Genomic DNA, 25,155 nt, shown 5'->3' with positions numbered 1-25,155 from the left:
GGGCTGCTGTTCCTGGGTTGGCTGACTCACTGCCGGGTTGGGGAGAGCACTGTGGGTACCCAGCCTGGCTGACAGCCACTGCCCCGAAGACCTGGCTGGCTGGCCTCATGGCAACAGCAGGGCCAGTGGAGCCGGCAGGGAAGGCCCAGCATGGCTTCTCAGGAAGGGCAAACCTGCCTCTGTCCCAAGTGGGCCCTGCGCTGGGGCCCTGTTTTGGGGGTGTCCAGGAAGATCACTTAGTGGAGAAGGTTCCTTCTCTCAGGAGACACCAGCAGTGGGCCTCCTGCTACCTCCCGCCCCTCACTTGAGGTCAGGATGGGGGGCTCCTTCCTGGCGGGATCTTGATGCAGCTGCTCTTATACCAGCCAAGCCAGGTGTTAAAGTAGTCCCCCAGGGCTGTAGGGGTCAGGAAGGGCACAGCCCCCCCTCACTGCCTCGGGCTGCAGCACTGTGGCCATGCCCAGGGTGTGAGTGCCTGCTGGAGGAAATGCAGCGGCAGTGGGGTTTTACAGGATGAGTAGGAGTTTGTGAGCACTCGGTGGGAGGCAGGAGTCCCAGAGATTGGGAGCTCAGTCCTTGCTCGGTGTCTTAGTCACCTAGTGCTGCTATAACAAATACAAGTGTATGGTGTCTTAGTCATACAGGGCTGTTATAACAAATACAAGTGGATGGCTTTAACAAAGAGAAGTTTATTTCCCCACGGTAAAGTAGGCTAAAAGTCCAAATTCAGGGCTTCAGCTCCAGGGAAAGGCTTCCTCTGTCAGCTTTCTCATCAGTGTTCCACTGGACTAGGAGCTTCTCCATGAAGGGACTCCAGGTCCAAAGGATGCGCCCTGCTCCCAGTGCTGCTTTTTTGGGGCTATGAAAAAAAAAATTTTTTTTTTGAGGTCCCCCTTATTTGCTCGCTTCCCTTTTCATCTCACGAGAGAAAAGGTGGTGCAGGCCACACCCCAGGAAAACTCCCTTTACATTGGCTCAGGGATGTGACCTTAGTCCACCACACCACCACCCACTGCCATTGAGTCAATTCCGACTCATAGCGACCCTATAGGACAGAGTAGAACTGCCCCCATGTAAAGGTGTTAAAATCCCACTGTAACCCTCTTTAACATAAAGTTACAATCTCAAAATGGAGAACAACCACACAATACTGGGAATTGTGGCCTAACCAAGCTGACACATTTTTGAGGGACAGTTCAATCCATGACACTCAGAGACCAACCCTGGCTAGAGCAGGGGACAAGGCAAGCCCTTTCAGCCTGCCAGACAGTGGCTGCCATGGACCCCTGGCCCCAGGGCTCCAGGACTGCAGAGTCCCGTGGATGCTATCTTGGGAGAACGTCTTGGGAGCATGTACCCGGAATTGGGAGGAAGCTCCCTGGCAAGGGCCCTGTGTTCTCTGCGTCTGAAACCTGAGCAGGGAGCCGGTGTGTGCTCTGCAGGGCTGGCAGGGCTTCTGGGACTAGTGTCATCTAAGTCTGTGCACCACCAGGCCCTGAGTACAGCTGGCCCGACTAGGCAGCCTCTTCGCGCAGGCCTGTGGCTGCTCTTCCCAGACACTGCCTCGGCTTCAGTTCCCCGCCACCCCTCACCTCTCGGTCGTCTGAGTCGGGAGCTGCCCTAAGCCCTGTGGCACACTGAACTCTGGGGTGGTCTCGCCTGCTCTGCCAGCTGTGCCCACACTGCGGCTGGCCCCTCTCAGCACCTAGGGGGACAGACCTGTGCTAGCCCACTCAGGGTCTGGGGAGGGGGGACAGTGCTGTGTTTGTCCGCATTTCCAGGACAAGAGACAGGCTGGGTGAGGCCGACTCGGCAGACCTGCTGAGTGCCCCTCAGCCCTTGTTCCAGGGTGGGTCAGGGCACTGCCGCACCTTACTGGAGCCTGTGGCTGGTGTTCCAGGGTGGGTCAGGGCACTGCCGCACCTTACTGGAGCCTGTGGCTGGTACAGCACGGCTGTCCCGGGAGGATGCTAGCCAGCCAGCCCGGGTTCAGATCCAGCCCCCAGGTTTTCTAGCTGAGTTAGCTGTGGCAGTTTGCTCAGGACTGAGCCTGTTCTGTGCTCTGTAGAAGGTGGCTCTGACATCTAACACAGAGCAGGAAGGGCTTCCTGCAAGGGCTTCTCCTCCCCCTGCCTCCTCGGGGGCCCTGCTTTCCAGCCCCCAGGAGCCTGGCTGGGTGTTTCCTGCCCTCCCCAGCCATCACCCCCTTGCCTGAAGTCACATCCTGATGCAGACTAACTCCCAGGCCTATTTGGGTCCAGCTCCCATCTCGCCACCTTACAGGCAGGGGTCCTCAGAGACAGGCGCTTGGTGCAGGAGAGGGGCCTGACCCCACCTTCCCTTTGCTGTGAGCTTGAGCAGATGCTGGTCCCCAGCCCTGGTGCCCTCTTGCTCTGCTTTCCCTGGATCCTCAGGGCCTGCTGGGTGCCCAGTGCAGCCTGTCTGCCCAGAGCAGGGGGCAGGGCCAGGAGCAGGTGAGGGCCATGTGGAGGCTATGCCTGCCCCGGGGAGCCCAGCGCAGACCCCCCTGCAGATGGGGAGGGCGACCTTAGACCAGGCTCAGCCCATGGACACCAGGTCTGCACCCCCTTACCTGGGGGCAGATAGGCCAGTATGCACTTGTCACGGATTGAATTATGTCCTTCCAAAAATGTGTGTATCAACTTGGTTAGGTCATGATTCCCAGTGCTGTGTGGTTGCCCTCCATTTTGTGATTGTAATTTAATGTCGAGAGGATTAGGGTGGGATTGTAACCCCACCCTTACTCAGGTCACCTCCTCGATCCAAGGTAAAGGGAGTTTCCTGGGGTGTGGCCTGCACCACCTTTTACCTCTCAAGAGTGAAAAGGAAAGGGAAGCAAGCAGAGAGTGGGGGCCCTCATACCACCAAGAGAGCAGCACCAGCAGCAGAGCACATCCTTTGGACCCGAGGTCCCTGCACCTGAGAAGCTCCTTGACCAGGGGAAGATTGAGGACAAGGACCTTCCCCCAGAGCCCACAGAGAGAGAAAGCCTTCCCCTGGAGCCGACACACTGAATTTGGACTTATAGCCTACTAGACTATGAGAAAATAAATTTCTCTTTGTTAAAGCCATCCTCTTGTGGTATTTCTGTTATGGCGGCACTAGACGACTAAGACAGCACTGTATACAGTAAACAGGGTACCTTGCGTATTGAGTAATCCATCCCTGTGCCAGGCCCTTGGGAAGCAGGAGGTGGGAGTTGGGAGGGAGAATGGAATTCTGGTTCCCTGGCAGGCCCGAGGGCAAAGCCAGGGTGTCCAAGGAGGAGTGGGGGGGTCTCCTCCAGCTTGGGAATCCCTCACTGTGGAGGCCTTTATTAGCATCATTGAAGATGGACTTCAGCTTTGGGATCCTGGCGTGCACGGGTGAGGCTATGCCAGGGCCCGGGGTGGGGTTAGGCTGGGAAGAAGAGGGGTTGGAGTGTGGGAGCTTGTGCCAGGGACGGGGCTCAGAGTAGAGGATTGGGAGAGAAGGAGTTTCAGAGAGGGCCGGGGGCTCAGAGAGAGGGAGGGAGAGGAGGGACATCACGAAAGGAAGGGGCAGCTCGAGATGAAAGTGTTCAAGGAGGGGGCGCTTCACAGGAAGAGGGGCTCTGAGCAGAGGATGGGGCTTGGACAGAGGACAAGCAAGCAAACACGGGGCTGCCAGGCTGCAGCCCGGCTTCCAGAGGGGTCTCCGAGGGGCCGGGGCACAGCGAGGGGCTGCCTAATGGTGAGGAGGACCAGCTCAGAGAGGGCATTGGGTGCCCCGGGCCTGGGAGCTTGTGGAGGTGGGAGACTCGGCGGGAGAGAGGGAAGGAAGGCAGGCTAGCGTCTTCGTGGGATTGAGGGCTTTAACAGGGTGTGGGTGGGGCTGGAGTTCAGTCGGGGCTGGTCTCCCATCTCAGAGGAGATAGGAGTGTGGCAGGGTAGGTGGAGGTGTCTTCGGAGAGGGGCAGAGCATCATTAGTGGACTGGAGCCCTGGGAGACTGGGCAGGGGCTGGCAGAGCTGGTGGTGGACAAGGCCTTAAGGAAAGATGGGCTTGAAAGCCACCTGGGCCCTGGGCACATGGGGGTTTACTGAGTGCAAAGCCGGTGAAGGACCAAAGCTCTGAGCCTGGAACCTGTGAGACAGTTTAGTGGGACTGGGCTCAGAGGAACCAGGATGGGGCTCAGTGAGGTCAGATTTGGTGAGGAGGTGCTGGAGAGGAGAAGCCAGCAGGGTGAAGGAAGGACCTGGACTTGGCTCAGGGGGGCTACAGCAGGCTTTCCTACTGGAGCTGTGGTTAGGGACAGGGCTATTCAGAGATGGAGCTTGGGTAGGGACCTGGTAAGCTGACCCCCCTGGAGAGGGCCTGCCACTGGGGGACTGGGAGTTGCAAGGCGACAGGGCAGGGAGGTGAGGGCTAGGTTAGGTTTGGGTTAGGGACAAAAGTCTGGGTATGGCGGGGCTTGGAATGAGGACAGGGCTTGGTGAGGGGACAGAGAGGCTCTGGGGCACCTGGACTTTGTGTGTGCAGGGGGGCTTGGTGACTGTCAAGAGACCAGGGGCTGGGACTCCATGGGAGGGGCAAGGGCTCTGAAAGGGGCTGGGGAATAGGGCTCAGAAAAAGCAGGTCCTTGCAGCAGGACAAGGGAGCTGGGGTGGTGCGCAGGGAGGATAGGGCTGGGAGAGGAGAGGGGGCTCCGGAAGGCTGGTGGGGACGCTCAGTGGTATGCCGGGGCGCGGCGGGCATGGGGCGATGGGGGCGCTCAAGCCCTGCGCTGTCGAGGGTCCAGCTTCCGGCCCGGGCACCCGGCCCCCGCCCTCCCTCGCGGCGGCGCGGCCGGCGGAGGAGGCGGGGATCAGCGCGCCCGCCGCCGCCTGTGAGTCAGGCTCTGGGCTGCACCGCGGCGGCCGGCCTGCGCTGAGGAGCGGAGGCGCCGATCCCGCGTCCGGCCCTCCCCAAGGTTGAGCCTGGACCAGCCTGGGCTGACGGACAGCGGCCGCGGAACGACAGAAGGACGCGCAGCCAGAGGCGCAGGGGCCGGCCGCAGCGGAACCGCCAGTAGGTGAGAGCGCCCTGCGCGGCTGCGGCACCGGGCCGGGCTCCGGGGGCGCGGGGCCTCGGCCGCAGACCCCTGGCCCGCCTTGGGGCGCGTCGGGCAGTGGGGACCCCGGGGCGCCGGGGGGGGACGCGGGGGCCTTAGTGCCTTTTTGGAGAAGTGTTTGCTTCGCAGAGTGTCATTGTGCGTCTGTTGGTGGCACCGGTGAGTGGATCCCTGAGAGTGTGCGCGCTTGGGGTCTGAGCACTTCTCTGGGCCGGGATCGGTGCGGGGGACGCGCGCGCTAGGAGCCCCGCAGCTGTGCTCATCCTCGGGCAACAGTGTCTGAGCAGTGTGTCCACGCTGCGTGTCACAGTGGGGAGTTGTTTACCTGACTATGCCTCTGAGCGCGGGGGCGGGGTGTGCCCAGGGTCTGGGAGCCGGCAGGTGATGAAGGCGTTTGTGTAGAAGCATGTCAGCGTGTGTCTGCCGGCAGGTGACTTGGAGAGCTCTTCTCAGTTTGCAGCTAGTGGCTGGGGCAGTGTCACTGTGTGTGTGCGTCCCCGGTGTGGCACAGGACGTTGGGGGCACTGGGGTGCTGTTTATTGCAACAGTGTGCCAGTCAGTGTCGGCTGGGCGTGGGGGTTTGTGTTGTGCGTGTCTGTGGGTGAATGTTTGTGCGCAGATGGCAAGGCGATGAAAAGCCCCTGGTGTTCCTGCCAAGGCTACTGCAAAGGACTTTGGCATCAGCAGCGGGTGGCAGGCGGTGGCAGCACCAGGGGTGGGTGAGGGTTGCAGGTGGCAGGCTGGCAGCTGGCTGCCTGGGGGACTTCCATCTCCTTCAGGGCTATCCACGGCCCAGTGGGGCGATGCTGCAGGGTGCAAGGGTGGGCGGTGCAGGGGAGGCAGGGCCCACCTCCTGCTTACTCTCACCCTCCCTCCAGGCCCAGGGCCCCCGCCCGTGCCCAGCCCCGCTGGGAGGCCCAGCCAGCACCACGGACGGCACCCAGGAAGCCCGAGTCCCCCTGGACGGGGCCTTCTGGATCCCGAGGCCCCCGGCTGGGTCTCCCAAAGGCTGCTTCGCCTGCGTGTCCAAGCCCCCGGCCCTGCAGGCTCCCGCCGCCCCGGCCCCTGAGCCCTTGGCCTCGCCCCCCATGGCGCCCACCCTGTTCCCCATGGAGTCCAAGAGCAGCAAGACAGACAGCGTGCGGGCCACGGGCGCCCCCCAGGCCTGCAAGCACTTGGCTGAGAAGAAGACCATGACGAACCCCACAACTGTCATCGAGATCTACCCCGACACCACGGAGGTGAACGACTACTACCTGTGGTCCATCTTCAACTTCGTCTACCTCAACTTCTGCTGCCTGGGCTTCATCGCCCTGGCCTACTCCCTCAAAGTGAGCCCCCACCTGGGTGGGAGGCAGGGTCATGGCTCACTACCCTGCCCTCCTTGCTCCCCAGGGAGCCCATGGGGGAGCAGGTGCAGCCAAGGGGCTGAGGGGTATGAAAGGGGAAAAGAAGGGACCTGCCTGCAGGATCCAGGTGTCGGCTGGTAGGTCCAGGGAGGGGCTGCCCTGTCCAGGCCTGAGCCAGCCTGAGCTCCCAGGGTGTGGGGTCAGGGCCAGGCTCCCTGTACAGCTGGATTAGCAGAGCCTTTGGGGACGGGGTACAGACCGAGAGTCCTGTCCTCTGGACAGCCCCTTCCCCAGGACAGATGGAATTGAGTCTGGGGGAGGGGAGAGGGCCTGGAATCCCTCCGTCTGGAGACTGTGGGGAGGCCGGTGCCAGCACTGACGCAACCTGGCTGGTGATTTCATGGAGCCCCAGGCAGACTGAGTGGGAATCCCAGCCAGGGTTCTCTCTCATACACCACTTCTAGACGACCCACCCCAGCAGCCAGGGGAGCCCTGGGGAAGAGTTGTGTGAGTGTGACACCCCCTCCCCCGCCCCTCACCCTTCGCCTCCACAAGAGGCTGACTGGGAGCAGGGTAGGGCCCATAGCGCTGATCCCCCAGCCCGCAGGGCAAAGTAGAGAGAATGACCAGAGCTGGCCAGAGGGAGGCTGGGGCGCGTCCACATCCGGGGGGGAATCCCAGCCCTGTGGGTCCAACCAGCAGGGGATGGGGGCAATGCTTGGGCTCAGTGCCCCTCCCCTGTGACTCTGGAGAGTTTGGTTCACGTTGGACCACATCATCACGTTCCCTGGAGCCTAGATTCCAGCGTCCAAGGCTAGATGCATTTCCCTGATTGCAGCCACCCTCGAGGTGGAGGCGATGGGGGTGGGGTAGAGACATGGAGGGAGGAGGGGCCGCACAGAAAGGCTCAGCTGAGCCCTGCCCCAGCGTCACACTCCCGAGCCACCTGGCTTCCCTGTCCTCCTCCTCCTGGCTCATCCTTCACCCCTGTTGCCATCACTCACACCTCCGTCTTCAGGCCTGAGGACCCGGCCCTGGACTCTGCCGCCAGGAGCTGTGTGTGTGTGTGTGTGTGTGTGTGTGTGTGTGTGTGTGTGCATGCGTGTGTGTGCACGTGCCCATGTACGTGTGTGCTCTGAGGATGCAGCACAGGAAAGGGGACCCTGAAGCTGGGGAGCAGACCCGGCCAGCCTGTCACCTGGCTCCCCAGGCCTGTGTTGAGTAGAGGGCACAGTGGCGGGGCCAGCGAGGGGCCCCAGCTGGCTGAGTGTCACTGCCCCTGGTCCCCTCTCACCGTGTCCTGCCAGCGGCCTGCAGACATGGGTCTGGCTTTGTGGCTCCTGCCCAGAAGCCATCCCCTCCTCCCCTTGGCTCTGGCTGTGGCCGGCCGGCTGGCACGGGGCAGGCCCATCTGGCAGGGCTGGCGGGTGGTTGCCTGGCAGGCAGGGTTGTAGGTAGGTCACAGGCCCTGAATGGCAGGGTCTGTGATGGGGGGGTGGAGTGAGGCTGGAGCTTCTGAGGAGCAGGAGAGAGCTCACCACGCCAACACATTGGGGCTGCCCTCCTGTGCAGGGCAGCCTGGGGGGCAACGAGGGCAGACCAACTTTGGAGCTTTCCTGGGGGCAGGGGCAAGGTGAGCCCGCCTCCACCTCGGGCAGAGAGTTGGAGAGAACTGGCTGGCTCGGACTTTTGCACCTGGGAATTGTCCACCTGCCCCTCTAGCTGCCTGTCCCTGAGCCTGCTGGGCCTGCCACCATCTGCAGCCAGTTGTGGGCACTTGCAAGGGCACCAGGCGAGCTCGGGGTCAGAGGCCTTGGCTCAAACCTCAGCTCAGTCTCTTAAGAGCAGGGAAGCCTTGGTCCACCTCCTCCCCTTCCCAAGCCCCTGCTCCCTTATCTGCTTGAAAACAAATCGAAACAAACTAGCATTGAAGTAGGCACACATGACGCGGGCAGAGGCCGAGAACCAGTGGACGGAAACTGGACGTCATGTCCCTGCTGGCCTCCGGTCCATCCATCCACCCATTAAGCCGTTGGCCCTCCCACTGTACACCCCTGTGGCCAACTCAGGCTCTGCTGGCTGAGTCTGGAAGGCAGATGGGAGACCTGGTCCACTCAGCCACGTGCCCGGGGAGGCAGAGACACAAAAAGCCAATTCTCCATTCATTGCAGCCACCAGAAGCAGCTCCATTCCCCAGCCTCATAGTGGCCACTGGTTCCTGTTGTTGGCTGGACAAAGTCCAGACTCCTTATCTCAATATTCAAGGCCCCTTGAGCTCCATCTTCAACCCTTGTCCTGCCCTCCCCTCTCCACTCAACACCTGCTGCCCAGGCATCCTGTGGACTTGTGTGCGGGATGTGTGTACCTGGGTTTGCAAGAGCTGTTCCCTCAGCCTGCAGAACTTTTGTGAGACCTGGGTCTCTTTTCTGTGACACCTTCACTGACTCCCTCAGGCTGATTCCCCCTGCCCCCCGGAGACTCCTCGCCCGGGGTACAGCTCTCCCTGTGCTGGTCATGTCCGCCCACTCCACCAGACTTGTCCCTTCCTCGCAGCAGGGACAGGGCTGACCAAAGCAGGGGCTGGAAGAATGTCTGCCGAGTGCGTGAGTGGGCAAGGACACGTGGCAAGATGGATGAACGCCAAGGGCTTCAGAAAAGGAAGAGCTCTCCCCCAGTTTAGGGCGAAGTGGAGGAGCAGCTAGAGGAGACTCCAGGAGGAGTCAGCATTTTCACTGGGCTCTCGAGGACGGACAAATGGACAGGCAACCAGATGAGAAAATAGCATGAATGAAGACATGGGGGTGGGCAGTTTGGGGGTAATGACAAGCCCCCCTGTTCTCTGTGGGGGCCAGTAGGAGATAGTCCTGGGAAGGCAGGCTGAGGCCGTGTAGGGAAGGAGCTGGAAAACCATTGTGAGCGATTTGGATTTCATAGTAAGGGAAACATGGAAGGGAACGGTGTGATCTGTAGCCAGTGTGAGGAAGAGAGAAGAGGAGTCTAGAGGTGAAGAGGAGGCAGGGTACTGGTGAGGGGTCCAGGTGAGAGAGCATGTGGCTTGGAGGAGGGTAGGGGTAGTGGGCAGGAGGGGAGGTGCAGATGTATCCAGGACATGGCAGCTGCTTGATAGGAGCCAGGAGACCCTGAGAATGCCAGTGATGAGGGGTCAGAAAGAATTGATTGGGGGGACGGTGCTGTATCAGGTTTTGAATATACGTATTTGCCCACTCCTTCTGTTCTGAATATCGCCACCATCCATCCATCCATCCTGTACTCTCTTTCATACTTGTCTTTCCCCATTCCCACCCTTTTATCCTTCAACTCATCCATTCATATAATCAATCCAATATCATTTTTTCTTCATTTTCTTTCCTTCCAAATATCAGCCAACCTCATCTATCTGTTCGTCTATCAATGCGTTCATTTATCCACATTATTGTTTTCCCTCCCTTTATTCCTTTACCTTCCTCCCTGTCTTCTACCCCAAATGCTGAATTCATTAGTTTGCCCATCCATCTATCTGTCCATACGTACATTCTTGCATCGGTTCATCTGTGTTCACTATATCCATGGATTTCACTCATCCATTACATACCCGTCAACATACTGAACGTTCATTCATCGTGAATCCATCCATACATTCATCTGTCTTTCCAACCATCTATCCATTTTCCTTCCTTTCTTCCCTCCCTTCTGATTTCCTTTGCTGCTTCAATTCATCCCTGAATACCATAAATTAATTTGCCAAATTATTCGTCCATTCCAACACATCCATCCACAGACCCATTCATCTTTTCATACACAATCTGTCCTTCTTCCCTTCTTCCTATTTTCTTTGAGTTTTTCCACTCCACCCACCTACTATCTGTTCATCCATACTTCGGTCCTCCTTCTACCCATCTCTTCCATTTTCCGAGTGTCCTGCATAGCCATATACCCAATCGTTCATGGTGGCTCTGATTTAGATCATGGGTTTGAGTCCTGGCCTCACCACATGCTAGCAGTGGAACCTTAAGTTAAGTAGCTACATCTATCTGTGCCTCAGTTTGTTCTTCTGTAAAAAAGGGGGTGTACCTTCCTCAGAGTGTTGTTGAGGGACTCAACTGAGAATTAGCAGAGAGAATTAACTGGGTCAAGACAGTAATGCCATTAGCACAGTACCATACACACAGTAAATTCTTTTGTTATGATTATTACATCCTCATTCTCCGTTCCTCCCTTCATCCCCTCTAGCCATTCACCTACCCTGTCTATGATTTTATAGTCATTCAGACATCCATCAACTTCCCTCAAACATCTGTTTTTTCTCAGCTATATGTCCCTCTGACCATCTTCCTCCTTCTATTTCCTCTTCCCTCTCTTCTTGCCTCCCTTCCTCACTTTTACTTGTCTAAAAAAAAAAAAAAAAATTTTTTTTCTCACCCATTGATTTATTCATCCACATGTTGTTGTTGTTAGGTGCTGTCGGGTTGGTTCCGACCCATAGCGACCCTATGCACAACAGAACGAAACACTGCCTGGTCCTGAGCCATCCTTACAACCGGTGTTATGCTTGAGCTCATTGTTGCAGCCACTGTGTCAACCCACCTCGATGAGGGTCTTCCTCTTTTCCGCTGACCCTGTATTCTGCCAAGCAAGATGTCCTTCTCCAGGGACTGATCCCTCTGGACAACATGTCCAAAGTATGTAAGACGCAGTCTCGCCATCCTTGCTTCTAAGGAGCATTCTGGTTGTACTTCTTCCAAGACAGATTTGTTCATTCTTTTGGCAGCCCACGGTATATTCAATATTCTTCACCAACACCACAATTCAAAGGTGTCAATTCCTCTTCAGTCTTCCTTATTCATTGTCCAGCTTTCACATGCATGTGATGCGATTGAAAATACCATGGCTTGGGTCAGGAGCACCGTAGTCCTCAAAGTGACATCTTTGCTCTTCAACACTTTAAAGAGGTTCTTTGCAGCAGATTTACCCAATGCAATGCATCTTTTGATTTCTTGACTGCTGCTTCCGTGGCTGTTGATTGTGGATCCAAGTAAAATGAAATCCTTGACAACTTCAATCTTTTCTCCATTTACCATGACGTTGCTTGTTGGTCCAGTTGTGAGGATTTTTATTTTCTTCATGTTGAGGTGTAATCCATACTGAAGGCTGTGGTCTTTGATCTTCATTAGTAAGCGCTTCAAGTCCTCTTCACTTTCAGCAAGAAATGTTGTGTCATAACGCAGGTTGTTAATGAGTCTTTCTCCAATCCGGATGCCCCGTTCTTCTTCATATAGTCCAGCTTCTAGTATTATTTGCTCAGCATACAGATTCAATAGGTATGGTGAAAGGATACAACTCTGATGCACACCTTTCCTGACTTTAAACCAATCAGTATCCCCTTGTTCTGTCTGAAGAACTGCCTCTTGATCTATGTAAAGGTTCCTCATGAGCACAATTAAGTGTTCTGGAATTCCCATTCTTCGCAGTGTTATCCATAGTTTGTTATGATCCACACAGTTGAATGCCTTTGCATAATCAATAAAACACAGGTAAACATCCTTCTGGTGTTCTCTGCTTTCAGCCAGGATCCATCTGACATCAGCAATGATATCCCTGGTTCCACGTCCTCTTCTGAAACCGGCCTGAATTTCTGGCACTTCCCTGTCGATATACTGCTGCAGCCGTTTTTGAATGATCTTCAGCAAAATTTTGCTTACGTGTGATATTAATGATATTGTTCTATAATTTCTGCATTCGGTTGAATCATCTTTCTTGGGAATGGGCATAAATATGGATCTCTTCCAGTCAGTTGGCCAGGAAGCTGTCTTCCATATTTCTTGGCATAACGAGTGAGCACCTCCAGCGCTGCACCCGTGTGTTGAAACACCTTGATTGATATTCCGTCACTTCCTGGAGCCTTGTTTTTCATCAGTGCCTTCAGAGCATAGTGATGCGGATGTACTCACCCACCCTCTTCCCAACTTGGTCATTTCCGTCTCATACTCACACCACGTGCCTCATGTTACACTGCGTCTGCCCATCAGTTATCCTTCCCTCCTTCACTTTTATCCATAGATGTACCCTGTTTATTGTTGTTAGTTGTCATCAGGTTGCCTCTGACTCATGGCGATCTTATATACAAAAGAACGAAACGTTGCCTGATCCTGCATCGTTCTCATAATTGCTGGAATGTTCAAGTCCATCATGGTGGCTGTTGTGCTAGTCCATCTCACCAAAGGTCTCCCTTGCCATCATTGGTCCTCTGCTTCCCCAAACACAATGTCCTCCTTCAGTGATTGGTCTTTCTTGATGATGTGTTCAAAACAAGCAAGCAAGTTGGATAATGTTCTGTTGTAATCCAGGTTTTCTTGGCTAATCTTTGGAAGTATATCACCAGGCCTTTCTTTCTCATTTGTCTTAGTCTGGAAGCTCCACTGAAACCTGTCCACTATGGGTGACCCTGATGCTGGCAGCATAGCTTCCAGTATCTTAGCAACATGTAAGCCACTGCACTATGAGAAACTGACAGACAGGTGGTGGCCCTATTTATCAGTTAATTCAGTTATCCATCCAGCCATCCATCTATTTATCCTTTTATCCATCCATCCACCCATCCATCCATCCACCCATCCATCCATCCACCCACCCACCCACCCACCCACCCACCCACCCATCCATCCATCCATCCATCCATCCATCCATCCATCCATCCATCCATCCATCCATCCATCCATCCATCCATCCGTCTTTTCTCTTTTTTCATTTCTTCCACTCATTTGTCCAACCTATGTATTCCTCTAAGGAGCTCTGGTGGTACATTGATTAAGCGCTTGGCTGCTAACCAAAAGATCAATGGTTTAAACCCACCAGGAGAAGATCAATGGTTTAAACCACTCTGCAGGAGAAAGGTATGGCAGTCTGCTTCTGTAAACAGCCTTGGAAACCCTACTGGGCAGTTCTACTCTGCCCTATAGGGTTGCTATGAGTTGGAATCAATTCAACAGTGGCGTTTTTGGTTTTTTGGTATGTATTTCTCTTGCCTTCTTCTCATTACTTTATGCATACATCATCACCCCATTCCTCTAATTCTCTCCCGCCTATCCATCCACTCCATTTGTCCTCGTTTATCTAGTTTATCCACACACCTGTCTTGAATTTGTTTAATCTCTTCTTCCCTCTTCCTCCCCATTCACCTTTCTGTCCATCAGCTCACACTCCATCTATGTCTTCATTCATCTGCCATCACTTTGATTATCATGCCTGTCCTTCTGCCATCTCGTCCTCCCTCTCTTACACGTCAATATCATACCCATTCATCAAGCTGTCTAGTCAGTCACCTGATTATCAGTTCATCCAAAATCCCCAACATCCTTCCACTACTCATCCGTTTATGACATAGGCAGTAAGAAGTTATCAATGCCAAGCAATATACAGTCACTGCCCATAAGGAGCTTATATTTCTAGTGGGGGAGTCAGACAGTATTAAAACTCCCGGTGACACATGTTGGGTGGTGACATCAGCTATGAGAATAAATGGAGCAGGGCAGGGAGATTGGAGTGATATTTTATCTGGGACTGTCAAGGAGGGCCTCTCTGATGAAATGAGCGTAAGCCTGAATTCATGAAGCAATCATAAGTGTGCCTGGGGAAGAATGTTCCAGGAAGAGGGAGCATATTGAAAAGACCCAGAGGCAAAGTCAGGTTTGATGGCCTGTATGGCTGGAATGGGTGGTGGGAAGTCATAGGAGTTGAGACCACAGAGGTAGCTGAGGGACCAGGCCACGTAGACCTTTAAGCCGTGTAAGGATTTCGTAATCCTTGTAAGGATTTTATCTTTTACTTTGAGCGAGATGGGAAACCATTGGAGAGTTTTAAACAATGGAGCAATGTTAATGTGGCTTACGTTTAAAAAGTTTACCCTTGCTGCAATGAGTCAGAACTGACTCGACTGCAATGGGTTTGGTTTTACACTTGCTGCTGTGTGGAGAATAGACTGTAAGGATACAAGGGGCTGGGGGTGGGGGTGGGGGTGGGGAAGGGTGGAGATTGTCTTAGTTATCTAGTGCTGCAACAACAGAAATACCATAAGTGGATGGCTTTAACAAAGAGAAATTTATTCTTTCACAGTCTAGGAGGCTAGAAGTCTGAATTCAGAGTGCCGGCTCCAGGTGGAGGCTTTCTCTGTCGGCTCTGAGGGAAGGTCCTTGTTATCAATCTAGGAGTTTTTCGGCACAGGGACCCCAGGTCCAAAGGACGCGCACTACTGGCTCTTCTTGCTTGGTGGTAATGAGGTCCCCACGTCTCTCTGCTGGCTTCTCTCTTTTATATCTCAAAAGATTGATTTAAGACACAACTTAGTCTTATAGATTGAGTCCTGCCTCATCAACGTTACTGCCTCTAATTCTGCCTCATTAATATCATACACATAGAGGAAAATCACATCAGATGACAAACTAGTGGACAGTCACACAATACTGGGAATCATGGTCTAGCCAAGTTGGCACACATTTTGGGGGAACACAATTCAATCCATAACAGAGTCCAAATCGAAGGCTGTTGCGTTAGTCAAGGCTTGGAGCACAGGAGTAGGAATAGAGGGTTAACACTGGTCGTCTGTGATATATTTTAAAGAAAAAGCCAGCAGGCTATCCCAATGGATTGGACGTAGAGTGGGGGAAACAGAGAAGATCCAAAGGTTACTCCAAGGATATCCATTTGACCCACTGGAAGAATGGAAGTGCCATTTATACAAATGAGGAGGACCGCAGGAGGATTGATTTTGTGGGGGGAAATATCTTCACTCACCTTGTCCACCCATCAGTGCATGAGCCCTTTCAACTACCCACCATGTAGCCTGCAGCCACCTATTTATCGTCTTTCCTTCTACCATTTCACTTCCACACTCTCAGTCATCCCTATATTCATTCAGCCATTCACCAGCTAAATTCATATTTCCACTTAGGCATCATCCAACTTCTCTTTCTTCTCCCACTCCTTCTACTGTTAACCCATCAACCTCATACATTACTCCATTCATCTATCCACCCACCCAGCTATCATCTATTTTTTTCTCCTCCCTGGCTTCATCCACGTTTCCCCTTACCCATTAATAGTACTGATAACAACACCAACAGATAACAATCACCACAAAACAATAAATATTTGTTGACCTCTTAGTGTGTTATAAGCATGATTCTAAGCAGTTCTCATTAAAAAAAGTAAAGAGTTCCCATTAGTCAATTTCAACTTGTGGTGACCCCATGTGTTTCAGAGTAGAACTGTGCATCACAGAGTTTTCAAGGCTGTGACATTTCAGAAGTGAATTGCCAGGCCTTTCTTCCAAGGGGTCTCTGGGTGGGTTTGAACTGCCTGTCTTTCAGTTTGTAGTCAAGCGCTTATCTATTTGCACCACCCAGGAACTCCAAGCACGTCCATTATTTCATTTAGTAATAAAAACCCTGAGATAGGTGCCATTCATTTTACAGTTGAGTAAACTGAGGCTCAGAGATGCAAAGCAACCTCCTCGAGGTCACCGCCTAGTAAACAGTGGACCCAAACCTTGAACCCAAGCATGTTTCTTGAGCCCTTGCTTCTAATCACTATGATTTTTCCATCCACTCATCCCCCTTCCTCTTTTTTATCCATTTTCCTGAACTTTCTGTCTCTCAGCTTATCCATTTATTTATCCAATTTATTTATCTATCCTTTCTGTTGTTGTGGTCGTTAGTTGCTGTTGAGTCAATTCCAACTCACTGCGACCCCATGTGTAGATCTACCCCATAGTAGATCTGCTCCATGGGGTTTTCAAGTCTATGACCTTTCAGAAACAAAGCGCCAAGCCTGTCTCCCAGGGCACCTCTGGGTGGGTTTGAACCACCAAACCTTTTGGCTAGTAGTCAAGTGATTAACCCTTTGTGCTATCCAGGGACTCCTTTCTACTGCTTCCCATTCTTTCTAGCTATCCACTTAACCCTCTATCAATATATCTAATCATTCATCCATTAAAACTTCTATTCATCAACCCTTTGTCTCTCTTTTTTCTCTTCTTTCGACTGCGTGTCCACTCATCCCATCATCCATCCATTTCCCATTCCTCCATCCCTTCTTCCCTTTCTTTCATTTATTCATGTATCCCATTCATTCACCTCCAAATCAAGTTGCCTGTTTATCTATTTATATATTATCCCTCCCTCTTATTTCTTCTGTCACTTTCCTCCAATTATCCATTATATACATACATATAGCTACCTGTTGAGCCAGCATCAATTCAGCTATCACCCTTTGCTCATCCTTCCTCTTTTTCTTTCACAATTCGTCAATATGGCCATCTAATCAAAGTATTAAAAAAATACATTCATAAAATAACTGTCCTCCATCTCCCCATCAGTCCATCCATCTGCACATGCATTTTCCTCCCTTTTCTTGCTTTGAAGGACTCACCTAACTATCCACCCATAAGTCTACCCACTCACTTGCCCTTCTCCTCCTTTTTCAGCCACCCAACACAAGCCATCCTCCTCTTTACCTGCACCGTCATGAACCCATCTATGGACTCCATTCCTCCATGTTCTGCTCATCTCACCACCACTATCATCCATCCCTTTGTCTTATTTCTGCTTCTCTGACCACTCAGGCTCTTTTCCTGTTGCTTCTCGTATCCCTGATCTTTTAACATTGGGGTACCCCAGAGCTCAGTCCTTGGTCCTCTTCTTTTCTTTGCACACTCACTCCAGCCTCATGGTTTTAAATACCACCCGTATGCTGGCATATCTTTATATCTCCAGTTTAGGCTACAGATTCATAAAAACTGCCTATTGAAAATTTCTATCTATATGCCTAGAAGACATTTCCCACTTAGCATATCAGAAATAGAATGGCTAAACTAGCCCCAAACCTACTCCCCAAAACACCATGAGATTATCTCAAACCTCACTCTTCTAAAAGAAAGACCTGGTACTTCCAAAAAATAGCCATTGAAAACCCTATGGAGCACAGTTCTGCTCTGACACGCATGGGGTTGCCATGAGTGGGAATTGACTCGACGGCGAACAGTGGTGGTGAAATCCATACCCCACATCTGACCTCAGTAAATACGTTCAGCTCTGCCTTCAAAATACATTCAGAAACCGACCCGGTCTTAACACATTCACTGATCCCACCCTGTCCAAACCACCGTGATCACTCACCTGGACTATTAAATTAGCCTATTTTCTGCTTTTGCTCAACTTCTGCTTTTGCCCTCTTCAATCTGTTCTTACCACAGCAGCCAGAATTGCCATTGTTAGAACGTGTTAGGTCGTGTCAGTTTTCCTCTCAAAATTAGTCCTAAAAGTCATTCACAAACCCTGCACACCTGCTCCTCGACATTTACCTCTCTCAACTTGTTCCCTTTCCCTGGTGTGCTCTGGCCTCCTGGCTGCTCCCTACACCTGGCGCCCCCCACCTCAGAGCTTTGCACTTGGCTGGCATACTTCTCCACAGACAAGCTGAGTCTCTCACATTGTTCACGTTCTTACACAGATAACCCCTCTCAGTAGGATTTTCCCTGCCACCTCACTTCTCATTCCCCTTATCCTCTTCAATTTTCTTCTTGGCACATTCAACACATTACATATTTTACTTACTCATTGTTTTCTCCTTAGAATGTAAGGTCCTTGAGGACAGGGACTTTGTTTTCACTTTTTTTATAACCAAGACCTAGAACAGCAGCTACTCAGACCAGACACTGAATATTTATACATCGATTGATTGAATGAGTTAGCTAATCTGTCTGTTCACCTACCATCCATTGGTCTACCCTATAATTAATCCATCCAACCACCTCTCCTCCTTTCCATTTACCACATGTTCTACCCTTCCAAAGTAATTCATAGCTGCATCTTTCTGCTTGTCCCAACGATTCAGCATACATTCATAAATCTGCCCGCCCATTTGTCCTGCCCATCAGCATATATTCCTGTATCCATAGAGCAGTCTGTTCCACCCATTGGACGTATATTCATATATCCATTTACCCACCTGTGCCACCTCTCCACCATGCAGTCATACATTCTATCCATTTGACATATATTTATCCATCTATGTACCTCTCTACTTATCTAGCACAGTCATATATCTATTTATATGCCTGCCCAACCTGTTGGGAATACATTTCTATATCCATCTATCCACCAGTTCCAACTATCCTGCATGTACTTGTACATTTGTGTATTTGTATATTCATATGTCTACCCACCTGTCCCTTCTGTTCAACATACGTTCATATATCCACTTACCTACCTGTCCAACATACATTCCTCTATCCACGTATTCCATGGATAGATCCATCCAGCATACATTCGTTTATCCATCTCTCTGCCTATCCTGCCTGTCTTAGTCATCTAGGGCTGCTATAATAGAAATACCACAAGTAGATGGTTTAACAAAGAGAATTTTATTCTCTCACAGTCCAATAGGCTAGAAGTCCAAATTCAGGGCACCAGCTCCAGGGGAAGGCTTTCTCTCTCTGTCAGCTCTGGAGGAAGGTCCTTGTCATCAGTCTTCCCTTGGTCTGGGAGCATCTCAGCACAGGAACCTCAGGTCCAAAGGACATGCTCTGCCCCCAGAGCTGCTTTCGTGGTGGTATGAGGCCCCCACTCTCTGCTAGCTTCCCTTTCCTTTGATAAAAGGTGCAGGCCACACCCCAAGGAAAGTCCCTTTACATTGGATCAGGCAGGTGACCTGGTAATGGTGTTACAATCCCGCCTTCATCCTTTTTAACATAAAATTACAATTCCACCCTAATCCTCTCTAATCACAAAATAGAGGACAACCACATGATATGGGGAATCATGGCCCAGCCAAACTGATACGTATTTTGGGGGGACATAATTCAATCCATTACGCTGCCTTACAGCACACATTTCTGTGTTAATTTCTCTTTCCCATGCATGTAGTATACATTCATGCATCCTTTTCATCATCCATGCATCTACCTAATCAAAGCAGCTCTCCAGTCCTCATCTTTCCTTATCTCTTTAACCCCCAACCACCATTCCCAATCCATTCACTCACCACCTGCCTTCCAGCTTTCTTCCCTCCAATTTATCCATCACTTTAACCATCCAACTACTTGCCCTCCCTCCATCGTTCCTCTCCTCATTCAGGGTGTCCAACAAAGAAATCATGACCAAGGATTTCTTTGAGCAATTCTGGGTGGTTTTATCACGAGAAAAATCACCAAATTAATAAATTAGAGAAGAATTGCATGTTTATCCTGTGGGGATTTCTCAACACAGTAATAGACTTCAGTAATAAAATGAAGATCATAGTTAGTGGCGATTGTTAAGGCCAAGAATGAGACTTGGCTGCTTGTTACCAGTTCTCTTCAGCGTTTTCCTGAAAGTATCTGCCTCCATTATATAAGAGCTTTTTTTTATGCCAGACACAATGCTAATGCTTCATATCTACCAACATATTAAGTCCTTTGAATAACCACATAATGCAAATAGTATTATTACCTCCATGTTACAGGTAAAGAACTGAGCCACAAAAAGGTTGTTAAAGTGTGTAAGGCTATACAGCTGTTGATTGGCAGAGTGGGATTCAAACCTAGGCAATGTGTCTCCAGGATTTGTGCTCCTAACCAATATGTTACACTGTCTAGGAATGAGGACCAAAAGGAAGTAATAGAACTGCTTTTATTTACAGTAGATATGATTTATTATGTAGAAGATTGGTCAGTCATCACAATTAGTAGATAGTTTAGCTGGATACAAAATCAATCTGCAATTATATTTTTATACACTATTAAAGTTCAGTTAGAAATGTAATTTAAAAATAGATATCACTTACATATAATGGCAACCAAAATAAATAGAATAAGATTAAATCTAATAAAAGATGTAGTAGCTCTTTCTGGAGAAATTGTAATACTTTATTTAATAAAGACATCAAATAAGATAAGCGGGTAATGGAACATCTTCTTAGAAAGGACAAAATTCAGTGATGATGTCAGTCCTGTCCAAATTCACCAGAATAAAAACTGCATGAGGGCATAGACTTTCTTCCTTCCTTCTTCCCTCCCCTGTTTCTTCCAACCTTGCTTCCTTTCCTCCCTCTGTCTCTCCATCTTCTTTGCCTAGTCTGTATAATCCTTCTTCCAAGTTACCCACTCACCAAGTTACTCCATTCCACTCCACTCCACTCCATTAGCTCTCTGTTCCTGGCTCCCTCCATCCACTGTTGTACGACTACAACTTCTCAGCTCTCCTTTTGTTCATTCTGCCCTTTTGCTTCATCCGTCTATCCACCCACAAGACAATGCATCCACCCACTCATGCACTCTTCCTTCTGCCCAGGTATGTACCCACCAAAGTAACTACCCATATCTCCTTCTGTCCATCCGTTCTTCCTCCTCCTGTCTCCTGTCCACACTCCTAACCCACCCACCAAGTGGTCTAGACACCTGGCGGTCCACTCATCTGTCTTCCCACCCTCCTTCCTTCAGCTCAGCCTTGGTCTTTTGTCCATTCAACCATCCACCAATCTATCAGTGCAGAGAATCTCTCTTCCTTGCTCTCTTCATCTCTCTCCCTCCTCTTTCTCTTCTTCCCCCTAGGTTTTGGTTTTGACTTTGCATTTGTTTGGATTTTGTGGAAGGGGAAAAGGTTGAGGAGAGGGGAAACCCAAGACATCCTGGATAGAGGGTAGCATGCTCCTCAGGGACCTCTCTGTGCAACCAGAGGAGCTGGGAAACTCATCCAGCACTGCCCACTGTCTTCCCACGACTTCAGGGGCTCCAACTCACTCCCTTCACCTTAATATTCCTTCTCAGAGACCCCAGAGACCACCACCTGGCCTGTTTGTTCATAGCTGTCCATTCTCAAGGAACCCCAGGTAATCTTAAACTGTTGTTGTTAGGTGCCATTGAGTCAGTTCCAATTTGTAGCGACCCATGTACAACAGACCAAAATGCTGCCTGGTCCTGCACCATCCTCACAATCATTGTTATGCTTGAGCCCATTGTTGTACCCACTGTGTCAATCCATCTTGTTGAGATTCTTCCTCTCTTTCACTGACCCTCTGCTTTACCAAGCATGATATCCTTTTCCAGGGACTGAACCCTCCTGATAACACATCCAAACTCTGTGAAACAAAGTCTCATCAATCTTGCCTCTAAGGAGCATTCTGGCTTTACTTCTTCCAAGACAGATTTGTTCGTGCTTCTGGCAGTCCAAGTTATCTTCAATATTCTTTGCCAACAACATGATTCAAAGGAGTCAATTCTTCTTCGGTCTTCCTTATTCATCACACAGCTTTGCCCATGTGTATGAGGTAATTGAAAACACCATGGCTTGAGTCAGGCTCATCTTAGTTCCCAAAGTGACATCTTTGCTTTTTAACATTTTAAAGAGATCTTTTGCAGCAGATTTTCCCAATGCAATATGTCATTTGATTTTAACTCCTGCTTCCATGGGCATTAATTGTGGATCCAAGTAAAACGAAATCCTCGACAACTTCAATATTTTTTCCGTTTACCATGATGTCACTTTATTGGTCCAGTTGTAAGGATTTTTTTCTTTATGTGAGGTGTAATCCATGCTGAAGACTGTAGTCTTTGATCTTCATCAGTAAGTGCTTCAAGTCCTCTTCACTTTCAGCAAGCAAGCTTGTGTCATCTGCATAATGCAGGTTGCTAATGAGTTTTCCTCCAATCCTGATGCCCGTTTTTCTTCACATAGTCCATCTTTTCAGATTATTTGCTCAGCAAACAGATTGAATAAGTATGGTGAAAGGATACAACCCTGACCCATGCCTTTCCTTACTTTAAACCATGCAGTATCACCTTGTTCTGTTCGAACAACTGTCTCTTGGTCTATGTACAGGTTCTTCATGAGCACAGTTAAGTGTTCTGAAATTCCCATTCTTCGCAATGTTATCCATGATTTGTTATGATCTACCCAGTCAGATGCCTTTGCATAGTCAATAAAATACAGGTAAACATCTTTCTGGTATTCTCTGCTTTCAGCCAGGATCCATCTGACATCAGCAATGATATAACTTGTTTAAGTCCTCTTCTGAAACCAGCCTGAATTTCTGGCAGTTCCCTGTCGATATACTGCTACAGCCGTTTTTGAATGATCTTCAGCAAAATTTTGCTTGCGTGTGATATGAATGATATTGTTCTATAATTTCCACATTTGGTGGGATCACCTTTCTTGGGAATAGGCATAAATACGGATCTCTTCCAGTCACTTGGCCAGGAAGCTGTCTTCCATATTTCTTGGCATAACGAGTGAGCACCTCCAGTGCTGCATCTGTTCGTTGAAACATCTCAACTGGTATTCCATGAATTCCTGGAGCCTTGTTTTTCGCCCGTGTCTTCAGTGCAGCTTGGACTTCTTCCTTTAGAACTACTGGTTCTTGATCATATGCTACCTCCTGAAATGGTTAAATGTCGGCCAATTATTTTTGGTACAGTGACTCTGGTTGTACTTCTTCTAAGACAGATTTGTTCGTTCCTTTGGCACTCCATGGTATATTCAATATTCTTCGCCAACACCGCAATTCAAAGGCGTCAACTCTTCTTCGGTCTTCCTTATTCATTGTCCAGCTTTCACATGCATATGATGCAATTGAAAATACCATAGCTTGGGTCAGGCGCACCTTAGTTTTCAAGGTGACATCTTTGCTCTTCAAGCAAAGAAGTACAACCAGAATGCTCCTTAGAAACAAGGATGGCGAGACTGTGTCTTACGTACTTTGGACATGTTGTCAGGAGGGATCAGTCCCTGGAGAAGGACATCATGCTTGGCAGAGTACAGGGTCAGCAGAAAAGAGGAAGACCCTTAACGAGGTGGATTGACACAGTGGCTGCAACAATGAGCTCAAGCATAACAACGATTGTAAGGATGGCGCAGGACCGGGCAGTGTTTCGTTCTGTTGTACATAGGGTCGCTATGAGTCGGAACCGACTCAACGGCACCTAACAACAACAACACAGTGATTCTGTGCATTCCTTCCATGTTGTTTTGATGCTTCCTGCATTGCTCAGTATTCCGTCATATAACCCTTCAGTATTGCAACTCCAGGCTTGAATTTTTTCTTCAGTTGTTTCAGCTTGAGAAATGCTAAACGTGTTCTTCCCTTTTGGTTTTCTTTCTCCAGGTCTTTGCACATGTCACTATAATAGTTCACTTTGTCTTCTCAAGCCACCCCTTGAAATTTTAAACTAGGTAGGATTAATCATAATTAGGACATATTTGTGTTGCCCCACCCTCCAATCACATAAAGACCCCAAGAGCTAACTTCTTTTTATTAAATAATTTCTGACTTACAGAAAAATTGCAAAAAAAGAAAAAAACCCAAAGAATCCCTATATACCCTTCACCCACCACTACCACTAGTTCCCGTCAAGTCAACTCCAACTCATGGTCAGAGTAGAACTGTGCTCCATAGGGTTTTCCGTGAATCTTTTTTGGAAGTAGGTTGCCAGGCCTTTCTTCTGAGGCACCAACCTTATGGTTAGCAGCCGAGTGCATTAACTGTTTGCTCCACCCAGGGACTCCCACCTTCACCTAGATGCCCCCAAATGTTCACAGTTTACCATATTTGCTTCTCCTTCTTGCTCTGTGAATACCTGTTATTTATTTCCTGAGCTGTTTGAGAGTCAGTAGCAGACACAATGCCCCAGGCTCCTGCGTATTTCAGTGAGTATCTCCCCAGGGTAAAGGGGTTCTCTGGCAGAATCACAGTGCTGCTGTAAACACTCAGGAGGTTGGCACTGCCATCTAACACCCTCTCTGCTCTCGCACCCTCCCGACCGCTCCCTTTGCACACCCCTCCGCTCCGGCTGCAGGTTCGGGACAAGAAGCTTCTCAACGACCTGAATGGGGCTGTGGAGGACGCCAAGACCGCCCGGCTGTTCAACATCACCAGCTCCGCCCTGGCCGCCTCCTGCATCATCCTTGTCTTCATCTTCCTGCGGTACCCGCTCACCGACTACTGAGGCCCTGGGAGCACCGCTGGCCGTGGAGACGGAGCCCTGAGAGATGATGGTTTTCAGGGCCCAGGAGGCACAGGATACAGCGAGGCTGGGACTGAGCAGGCGTCTCTCTGGGGCCAACCCAAGGTTGTGAAGCAGACAGAGAGGCCATCAGAAGCTAAGCCCAACGAGGGGGCAGTGAGTGTTCCCCCGCCTGCCCTCTCTGCCCCTGGCCCTCTGCCCCTGCCTGTTCCTGGGTTCCTAGTTCTGTCCCTTGTCCTTGGGCCTGTTCTTGTGCTGCCCCCCGACCCCGGCTTCCAATGGCTGCCCCTGCCCCCATCCCCCTTCTCAGGCCCCCAGGGCCCCCAAACCCCTGACACCCAGTAAGAAGGGCTTATGTGGGAGATTCCCAGTATGGGGGGCTGCCAGCGTCTGGGGACTCGGTGTGTCCCCCCCACCCCTCCCGTCTCCTCCCAAGCTGTGATCTTGCTCAGAGCCCTTGTATCTGTGAACTTTCAATAAACTTCCTGCCCAGCTCCAGCCCAGCCTCTGTCTCCTGCCCCGGGCAGAGCACGGAGGGAAATCAGAGCTATGGAAGCCTTCCTCAGGCACTGCCTGGTGGGCCAGGACTCAGGGCTGCATCGTGGCTAACTTGACAGAGGAGAGCTGACCCTGTAGCCCCAGGGGTCTTCTGACTGCTGTACAAGGGAGGGGCTGGGGAGGCTGCTGGAGGAAGGTGTAAAAGGGAGGGGCTGGGAGAGGGTGTCC

At 50.7% G+C, this 25,155-nt stretch overlaps 1 protein-coding gene across 1 annotated transcript; it reads left to right on the top strand.

Moving 5' to 3' along the window:
- The first annotated feature begins 6,069 nt into the window (after positions 1–6,069).
- Positions 6,070–24,927, top strand: IFITM10 (interferon induced transmembrane protein 10). The gene is made up of 2 exons (XM_064287562.1): positions 6,070–6,422; positions 24,262–24,927. The coding sequence occupies exons 1-2, from the start codon at positions 6,180–6,182 to the stop codon at positions 24,409–24,411; spliced, it is 393 nt and encodes a 130-aa protein (XP_064143632.1). The 5' UTR covers positions 6,070–6,179; the 3' UTR covers positions 24,412–24,927.
- Positions 24,928–25,155: the final 228 nt, after the last annotated feature.

The sequence above is a fragment of the Loxodonta africana genome, chromosome 7 (genome assembly GCF_030014295.1).
Source record: "Loxodonta africana isolate mLoxAfr1 chromosome 7, mLoxAfr1.hap2, whole genome shotgun sequence".
In the NCBI taxonomy this organism is placed as follows: Eukaryota; Metazoa; Chordata; class Mammalia; order Proboscidea; family Elephantidae; genus Loxodonta; species Loxodonta africana.
This window is presented reverse-complemented; position numbering and strand designations above follow the sequence as displayed.

What these genes read in the sequence shown, in the direction of transcription:
- IFITM10 (XM_064287562.1), top strand. Translation starts at nt 6,180, where the DNA reads ATGGCGCCCACCCTGTTCCCCATGGAGTCCAAGAGCAGCAAGACAGAC. An exon ending in CCCTGGCCTACTCCCTCAAA is followed by an intron (nt 6,423 to 24,261) that starts GTGAGCCCCCAC and finishes CTCCGGCTGCAG; the next exon opens with GTTCGGGACAAGAAGCTTCT.